The sequence below is a fragment of the Dendrobates tinctorius genome, unplaced genomic scaffold, assembly GCF_039654945.1.
Source record: "Dendrobates tinctorius isolate UK_male_01 unplaced genomic scaffold, ASM3965494v1 ptg000019l, whole genome shotgun sequence".
Lineage (NCBI taxonomy): Eukaryota > Metazoa > Chordata > Amphibia > Anura > Dendrobatidae > Dendrobates > Dendrobates tinctorius.
Genome location: NW_027361687.1, coordinates 81,252,866 through 81,263,095, shown reverse-complemented (window position 1 = coordinate 81,263,095; position 10,230 = coordinate 81,252,866). Strand labels below are relative to the sequence as shown.

Below are 10,230 nucleotides of genomic sequence, written 5' to 3'. Positions count from 1 at the left end.
GATTGTTGTAGGGCAGCACATGCAGATAGTTAGCAACCACCTGCTGGTAAATTCGTAGCCAAATAGGAAAAAATAACATAGTCCTGGATAACCACTATAAGTCCCCGTACACATTTGATATAGCTGATGATCTAATGTGATTGGTGGCCCCATTGACTGTAAGGGAGGTATGGATCCGATGTGTCTGATATTGGACTGCTGAACTTTTTGCTTTCCCTGGTATAAGCCATCATCAGACATGTCTTGGAGTGGCTCTTTCATAGAGAACACAGAATCATAAAATAATATAACAAAGAATTTTAATGATTAATACAAAATAATAAAGTCATGTTCATTTTTTAGTGCAATAATATGATACAGCAATGTCAAATTCTGTGCAAAAAAATTCTAAAAAACACAAATTTAATCAAAAACCTTGTCAAAATGAAATTTGCTTAGGAAAAAAAGAGAAATTGTCCTTCAAGAAGTTGCCTAAAAATTTTTCTTAAAGAGTTTTTCACCTCTCTGTTCCTTAAAGTATAAATAAATGGGTTCAATGGTGGAGTCACCACAGTGTACATGAGTGCGAGAAATTTATCGTACTCACTCCCTTTTGGTCTGATGTATACAGCAATAACTGTGCAATAAAACAGACAAGCAACAATAAGATGGGAGGAGCAGGTGGAAAACGCTTTCTGTTTGCCTTCTGCACTCTTAATTTTAAATACTGTCCTTATAATGTGGGTGTATAATGCCACAATGACGATAAATGGAAACACAACAGAAAAAATGGCTGCAAACTGAGTGGCCAAGTTACTGAAAAATGGGTCAGAACAAGCCAAGTTCTGCAATGGAGCCAAGTCACAGAAGAACTGATTGATCTCATTGGGACCACAGTATTCAAGAAGAATAGTAAAAAGTGTAGGTATAAAAGAAATGATGAATCCAGCCATCCAGGGAAGAATTGATAATTTACAGCAAAATATAGGGGTCATTATAGTCGAATAATGTAAGGGATGGATGATAGCCAAATATCGATCAAAAACCATGAGGGCAAGTAGAAAACACTCAGTTTCGCCCAAGGCATTTAAGGCATACATCTGGACAAAGCAGCTGAACATTGATATGGTCTCAGTAGCCTGCAGAAGGAGGGCTAAGAGTTTTGGAATAGTTACGGAGACAAACATTAGTTCTAGAACAGCAAAAATAGTGATAAAAAAGTACATAGGCGTATGAAGAGAAGATTCAAGTCGCACTAATATGATAATAGCAATATTACCAAATATACATACGACGTATGCCAGGAGCGCAACATAAAAAAGGATGTTCTCAAATGTATCAAAGCTGGTAAAGCCCAATAGAACAAATTCTGCCACTTTACTTTTATTAACATCTTTCATTTTTCCTGTAATAAAAATCTTTTATGGGAAACAAAAGCAAAACAAATTTTAGTCAACTCTTAATATAAGATTATAAGTAACAGTCAAATTATTATGCGATATTTCACATTTATGTTCAGGTTGTAACAGGAAATATTGTGATAATCTAATATATAAAGCTCAATGTGGGTGTGTATGTCCGGGATTGGCATCCGCACCGTCGCAGCTACAGCCATAAAATTTTGCAGAGTCACACGTCTGGATCCCGAGAGCGTCATAGGCTATGTTGTGAGGTAAAATTTTAACCCTGCGCGTTCCAATTCACCAATTTTGCCTATTATTCTTATCATTTCTATGATATTATCCTCCTTCTGTAAAGCTGGAAATAACACAATTTATTACTGTGCCAACACAGACAACTCTCTGACACAGACTGCAGGGGGAGCCCAGTATCACACAGGATAGGATTAGATACACAGCTCAGCAGTCAGTATCATACAGGATAGGATTAGATACACAGCTCAGCAGTCAGTATCACACAGGAGAGGATTAGATACACTTAGTCAGTATCACACAGGATAGGATTAGACAGATGGCTCAGCAGTCAGTATCACACAGGATAGGATGAGACAGATGGCTCAGCAGTCAGTATCACACAGGATAGGATTAGATACACAGCTCAGCAGTCAGTATCACACAGGATAGGAATACAGTCATATGTAAAAGTTTGGGCACCCCTATTAATGTTAACCTTTTTTCTTTATAACAATTTTGGTTTTTGCAACAGCTATTTCAGTTTCATATATCTAATAACTGATGCCGGGCTCATCAGCTAGTCCCTCATAAATATGGAAATGCATTGCAGTTTTCTAGGCTTTAGTTAAATTTCAGCTAAACATGACAGTGTGCAATGTGCACAATGTCAGGATTCTATTTCCAGGTTAAGCGGGTGGTCCCAAGACTGGAAGAATACAATGTGAATGCTTGTGATCTTGGGCCCACTAGCAACTTTTCTTGCTTCTCTCAATGTTCTACGTAGAGAAGCAGAAAAAAGGGGCCATAGGTAAACCCATGTAACTGTCCACTCAAGTTGGAAATAGAGGGGATCCAGACAGTGTGCATATTGCGCACTTTCAGGCTTTAGCAATCTGTAGTCACACATTTTTACATTTTATCACATTTTCACAGATTCAGTTAAAGAAAAAAATAATGGGAATGCTCCTTTAATGTTTTAGTCTCTCATGATCCTTGCCACATGACTTTGGAATGGCGAAGTATTCATCTCACAAATCAGTCAGATATTCACTTATAAGGGAGATAGTTAACTCCAGTGGATGCACCAAACAGCCAGCTCTTTCCGCTTGAAGGAGGGCTCATTTGCATTTGAATATTAGATGCTTTCATCTTCACATACATGGAAGACTTCAAACATAGACATATGCAGTGCATCTTCCTCCTGCGCGCAGCCAAGATTTTAAATGAGCACTCTCTAATAAGTAGTTGGAAATAAAAGTTATATTTTAATTTTATAGAATGGGTCCCCTTACCTCTTGGGCCCCTGTACGGCTGAATAGGTTACACCAATGGTATATCCAAACCAGGCTAGGTCAAGAGAGCAGACTATGCTGTCAAGAAATGTTGAGATGTTAAGACATCAGAGTATGAAAAATGTTGCGTGTATCTTGGGGGAAATTCAGGTTCTTAATCTGTTCTAATACTTTAGTAAGACATCACTCGTACAGAAGATCTTGTATGGTGACGTGCAGAGTCCATGTATCTCCTTACAGCACTTTATCAAAGAGAAACTCTGCCGTAGATGCAGCAATGTGTGTAGTAAAAGGGATATCAATAATATGTCATCTAATGGAGCATGACTTTTATTCGACTACCACTTGCTTTGCTTTCTGTTTATGCAAAAAGTAATACCAAATGATGATTTTGGTTGCGTGTACATAGATTTGCATTACTCCCCCCCCCCATTTCACATTTTTCAATCTCCACCATTTGGATCTTGCTGCCAATTTCCAATGAAAAGTCACTTACTTGCTAAATCTGATAACAGCTTCAATATTACAAAGGTAGCATCATCAAAGATTGAGAATATGTCATCTGCAACACTAAACACATGACTAAATATTTAAAGGATGATAAAGGACAAATACTGAATATGTAAACTGGACTAATGTCTCACATGACAAAACCACAAATGATTTGTGTGACGAACAGCCCACCGCTGTTCGCCACTTACGGCGACTAACGGGGGTCCCGCTGCCACCAAAACGTGACGGACAGCCCACCACTGCCACCAATATGTGATGAACAGCCCACCGCTGTTCGACACTTACGGCGACTAACGTGTGTCCCGCTGCCACCAAAACGTGATGGACAGCGGACCCTGTGTCACCACTATGTCACAATCCCACCACTGACACCGCTGTATCAGCGGACAGAGGGACGTGACACACTGCCGGCACACGGCTATCACAGGCGCCATGGGGGCTTATCTTAGTTATCCCACCACTGGCACCATGTGACCAAAAATATCCAGCAAGCTAATCTTGCTCTAACAATTTGCCGCAGGTGGGGTTTTTCGGATGCCCCACCACTGCTATCAATCTTCCAAGTACTGTGGGGATTTATGTATATCCCACTTTCTCAGTTCCTCTTTGGAACTCGCAGCTCTCCTGCGCCCCCCTTACCCTCAGGTCAGTCAGGGAACTGCACCTAGGATAATTAGTCGCCGGACGGGCTGCCTGTTGTGAGCCAGCGATTAGGCTTCTGCAGTAATCAATGCATTATCAATGCTGTGGCCGTAGCCCCTCAATCAGCAATATAAGACCCTTCTGGACTGCCAGCAAGCCGCAATAACTGTACACAACGCGCTGCCACCATCCACAGTTTACTTAATTCACAGTGTTAAATTAAGAGGGTCCGTGGCAAACCCCTTGAATTAGTAGCGTAATTATCTAACAAAGGCGTATAGTTCGATTCTTAGAGCATGGAGGCAGACTAAATATTAAATCATTTATTCCCCGAAAAGGTAGGGCAGTGATTACCGATAAAAGTTGCTATAAAATTGAGACATAGAATATGTACATTAGACAAGTATAAAGCAAAGTGGATGAACGAAGAAAGTACACTCACATGTGGTCAGTTGGTGTTAAAGCCACATGGGATGCCTAAGGTGGGTGGAGCCACACGTCTCCACTCATCTGGAGTTCTTGTCAGCACGGACTCTGCAGCTGCTCTCCCCTGGTTTTGCCAAGGGAATGCCTTATAGACTCTGCTATGTGACATCACGGAAAGAGGCATTCTGGGTAAGTCCCACCACCCTCTTTCCAAGTTAGTAATCTTACTAAAACTTATAATCATCATAACTCAGTGGGGGGAACCCGCACAGACATATATATGGCATCATTGGTTGTAATTCACCGAGTGGAATCTGAAAATACTAAACATGCCATAACTGGGCCATTCTAGTTGGGAGTACTCCATAATTCAGGTTCTGGAGATCTGAGGGCTTCGCGAAAACCATGGCAGTGAAGCTGGGACCGCTCAGATCACAAAAATATGATTATTATAACTCTAGAGTGTATGGTTTTTGCAAGGCAATCTCTCATAGGTTTACTCAAACCTCTTGGTTTCAGACAAAGAGCTTTTCCCTCACTTTTTTTTCTTCAGCTGCGGAGAGGAGCCAAATGGTTGTAATAGGAAGTGTTCTAGCTAATTAACACTCCTGCTCCTCCAGAGGAAGTGGCAGGGTTGATAACACTTGGGGGGAAGGAATTCCTACTACTGACAGTTTACAATGTCATAGGATGGAGGATTTCTAGCACAGTCCAACAGAAAACATATTTTGCAGACATTGTATATCACAATTTGCATGAGGAAAAATAAAGAATATTCTCAGAAGAGAAGGTCCGGTAAATGTAAAATGCAAAGTAAAAATTGTGATAAATTCATTACATTATTTTTCTTTCATTAAATTAAAGTCATTTAAAAAAAAAATCATATTTAATTTTATAAAGAAAAATGTGTGGTTATAGTGACAATCAAATAATTGGCAGATTTTAGACTTGGAGAGCTGCAAATGCTAATATATCAGAGTCATGTGTCAACTATTCCACGCAGCTGAACCAGTGCCATCAGTCCGCGCTGCATAATTTTGACGAAGACCTTCCAGAATTCACCTCACTAGATGAGATATAACACCACTGCAGAAATATTATTAGAATTAATCCGTCCTATGCCCTACATTTTACAGAATATAGTTGCCTATTCTAATGAAAAAATAGTATGATCTCTTCATATTAGATTGGGGAATGATAACAAATGGAGGCAAACTTCAACACATTGGTCACAGGCTTAATTATCAACTTTCATAAGTATGATTTTTGGAATCTTTTTATCTGGTGGTCCAAGAGGCATACCCTTTTTCCTTTTTTCCAGCACATCAGTTGTTTTGAACAGCTGACATGTGCCACTAACAGCCGCGGGAGGAATCGCTATCCACCCGCGGCTGTTGACCCATTAAATGCCACTATCAAACTCTGACATCAGCATTTAACATGCGCTTCTGGCAAGCACACCAGAATTCCTGCCCATTGGTGCCCTTGTCACATGACCACAGGTCACCGATGGGTTGGCATGACAACCAGAGGTTTCCAGCAGACATTTATGATGGCTATGAGCACCGACTACCGGTGCTCATAGCAAGTAAGCAATCTGCCAGTGACAATTCTGCTACATACAGGTAATCTGAACATTGCCTGTATGTAGCACAGCAGATCGGGTTGTGGCAGCTTCTAGTCTTCCATGGAGACAATTGAAGCATTTTAAAACGAAAAAAAGTTTTAAAAAATAAAAAAAAAGTTCAAATCACCCCCCTTTTGGCCCATTCAAAATAAAACAATAAAAAAAAATCAAACATAAGCATATTTGGTATCTATGGGTTCAGAATCGCTTATCAATAATAAAAAAGGAATAACCTGATTGCTAAACAGCGTAACAAGAAAAAAAGTAAAAACGCCAGAATTAAGTTTTTTTTGGTCACCTCAACATTGCATTAAAATGCAATAATGGGCAATCAGAAGATCATATCTGCACCAATATGGTATCTTTGAAAATGTCAGGTTGGAGTGCAAAATATAAGCCCTCACCCTCCCCAAGATCACAAGAAATGGAAACGCTATGGGTATCAGAAAATGGTGCAATTTTTCTTTAAAGCAAATTTTGGATTTTTTTTTCACCCCTTAGATTAAAAAAGAACCTAGACATGTTTGGTGTCCTTGAACTCATAATGACCTGGAGAACCATAATAGCAGGTTAGTTTTAGCATTGGGTGAACATAGTAAAATAGCAAAACAAAAAACAACTGTGGGATTGCACTTTTTTTGCAGTTTCACTGCACTTGGATTTTTTTCCTGCTTTCCAGTACGTGATATGTTAAAACCAATAGTGTCGTTCAAAAGTACAACTCGTTACACAAAAAAACAAGCCCTCACATGGCCATATTGATAGAAAAATATAAAAGTTATGGCTCTGGGAAGAAGGGGAGCAAAAGACGAAAACGCAAAAACAAAAATACCTCCCTTCATGAATGGGTTAAGGGCATTGCGTTTGGTTCATATAAATGATTGAAAAAACGTGTGAAGAATGTGGAGAAGTAAGATAAGTAATATGTGGAGAAATGATATATAAGACATTTCAACACTGAAATAGCAACATCAAAAAGACAAAAGTCTTGGAATTATGGAAATCACAGAATTAATAGATCTACTATAAAATCATCTAATTCTGTCTGTCTGTTTGTAACAGAAATCCCGCATCATTGATTGGTCGCGCCCGGCGACAGGTGCTGTCCGGCCGCGAATTGGCGCAGAATTTGAACGACGCACGACACCGCTACAGTCCGGAGATCAGCGGCGCTAGCGATGCAGCCAGGAGATGACCGGCGCAGCGCTCAATGTGCGGATGATACCTAGGGTCCGGAGGAGAGGAGACTCTCCTCCAGGCCCTGGTTACTATAAACCTGTAAAAAATAGAATTAGAATAAAAAATAGTAATATACTCACCTTCTGATGGCCCCCAGACTCTTTCCCTCCTCTCACCGCGCGCCTGTCATCTTTAGGTCCCAGTAATGCTTTGGGCGAAAGACCGCTGATGACGTCGTGTTCTCGCGAGAGTGACGTCATCTCCGGTCCTTCGCGCTAAGCATTACTGGGACAGGAAGATGCCCGGAGCATGGAGAGGAGATCATGGGCCGTCAGAAGGTGAGAATAACCTTTTTTTTAATTTTTTTTATTATTTTTTTACATTCTTTCTTTTACTATTGATGCTTCATAGGCAGCATCAATAGTAAAAAGTTGATCACAATTGTCAAACACTATGCTTGACAAGTGTGACCAACCTGTCAATCACATTCCAAGCGATGATTCAAATCGCTTGGAATGCGCTTGAATTCTGCACGCGAGAATCGTGGGAAAAATGCATGTTTTCCCACGGCGGGAGTTGCGGAAATGCTGCGGAAATTTCCGCAGCATTTCTGCAACGTGGGTACTTAGCCCCAGTGTGACACGCAGCAGCGACCAGGCCCCCGCTGTGAGATCGCCGATCGTGGTGGATCATCCTGGACCATCTTTTGAATGTCGGTCTCCAGCTGGCCATGTTCTAGAATACCCAATGCGTTAGAATCGGGCCACCATCTAGTGTTTTCATAATAATCAAGTAAGGAAAAGATGAAAAAAAAAATTCTAAACATTTTGATTTATTCAGTATTGAGTATGAGTGCAATGCACAGAAATCCCCACACTCACACGCTTCGGCTGTTATCAATGAACTTAATAATAGTTTATAGACCTGCAGAGGCCACAAAGGTACAATGAGATCAAGAATATGAAAAATATTACAAATTTGAATAATGAGTATATGGACATATAATAGACTAAACACAATAGAAAAACTGTTCCTGGGGCTGTGGGAAAGAGAATTGGTCCAAACTATGGAGGATTTTGGTGCTGTGATCTCATGGCAAGGTTTATAGATGATATTTTGTCCATATGGCACGGCTTTGAAACCTCTTTGTACAATTTTGTGAATATATTGACCGACAACCAGCACAACATCTATTTGACTTGGAAATACAGCAAGGAAAGGGTTCAATTTATTGATTTGCTTATTGAGAAAAATCTCTGAGGGATTCATTACTCACAATCTCCAATGGCAAGGATATAACCATAAATTCATAAGAGCAGAATATAGGAGAGCCAAGCATTCCCAAGAAGCTAACTATCACATAGAAAAAATCTATGGTGGGGCTTTAGGTCCAAGGTGGGGCTCTTTTCAATGTGGACACTGTTCAGCTTGCAAATTCATTGACAGGTCCTTCACACTTGTCATGTGTGATAGGAAACGTCTTACTTACTACCATTACTATTCACATCACATGCATATCAGAAATGATTATCTATTATGCCTGTTGCCCGTGTAATCTTATTTATATTGGTATAACAAATTGCCAATCAAGAGTGACAATTTGGAGCACTTAGACCCCAATCAATGGCAGTGACAGACCGAAGAACAAAAAGCGACCAGTAAGAGCGTGTGCGTGTGGCAGGCAGGAGACCAGCGATCAGCGAGCTGGCGCTGGTAACTAAGGTACACATGGGGCTTCTAAGCGGCACGCAGCACTTAGAAACCCGATGTGTACCTTGGTTACCAGCTCACTGCACCAGCGCGCTGGTAATTAAGGTACCCAGTGGGTAACTAAGAGACGTTCATCGCTTGTTACCCGTGTGTCGCTGGTGCTGATCGCTGGTGAAGCTGCCTGTTTGGCAGCTCACCAGCGATCATGTAGCAGCACACCAGCGATCCTGACAAGTTCATGCCGTTGTCGGGATCGTTGGTGCATCGCTATGTGTGACGGGGCCCTAACAGAGAAGTGGGCTTCAGGTCAGGGCAGGCAACTCAATAGACAGGCTCAATGTGTCCTGCACTGTGACGGCAAGCAAGTAGAGTGCAGCCAGAATGCCACAAAAGAAGAGCCACTTAACAAAAAAGAAAGAAAATAACTTACAAAGCAGGAAAATTAGGATTGTACCTGTGCATAAAATCAGCTTTAAATTTGTGGTGTAGGATGCAGGCTATAAGACTGTGTTTTAAGCGAAAGCTTCTTCAAGCAGGACAGCTAATAAAAGTGCTACCGTAACTAAAAACAAGTATAGAAAAAGAAATGAAAAAAATGGAAAGAAAATCATGGGAATAATGAAAAAACAGAAATAGAACATATATAGAATTGTCTTCCATGTTGAATGCTGAGTGTCTGGGTAATTTCGATGTTGAGCATTAATACAACATAATCTCATGTTTCTGTGTGATTCATAATTTATATTTATACCCTTTCTGGTTCTACAGTTTTTCACCCAAGGGAAAACCCATCTGTTGACAGTTCTGGAGGATGCAGCTTGGGATTACTTCACATTTTATGTGGTTAAAGACTTGACGCTATATTCTGTTTATTTCATTTAACACAACACCATATACCACTTTAGAAAATTTGAAGATATGAATTTTTATTTATGAAAAAGGGAAAATTAAACATTCAATTACAATTGTCAAATATAAATGTGCATACTGTATAATTTACTAAACTGCACTAAACATTGACTATAAGCAAAAAGAGAGAGAATTTTAAGAAATCAGAAGCTAAATCAGGAACAACGTAAATGAGGCGATATTGTGATTGACATCATTTTCTGAAGACCCAAATAAGTTTATCATTTTATATTTGCCACCATAATTCTGAATGAATAGATACAAATAAGTTACAAAAAAATCTTTACACTCCCCTTGCTGTTCACTTCTGCATGTCAAA

The 10,230-nt window shown here is 40.1% G+C and overlaps 1 protein-coding gene across 1 annotated transcript; it reads right to left on the bottom strand.

The window, feature by feature from the left end:
- Positions 1–434: 434 nt before the first annotated feature.
- LOC141083101 (olfactory receptor 6N1-like) lies at positions 435–1,379 on the bottom strand. The gene has a single exon (XM_073567289.1). The coding sequence runs from the start codon at positions 1,377–1,379 to the stop codon at positions 435–437; it is 945 nt and encodes a 314-aa protein (XP_073423390.1).
- Positions 1,380–10,230: the final 8,851 nt, after the last annotated feature.

Bases quoted from the DNA above. Each gene is read 5' to 3' on its own strand.
- LOC141083101 (XM_073567289.1), bottom strand. From the start codon at position 1,379: ATGAAAGATGTTAATAAAAGTAAAGTGGCAGAATTTGTTCTATTGGGC.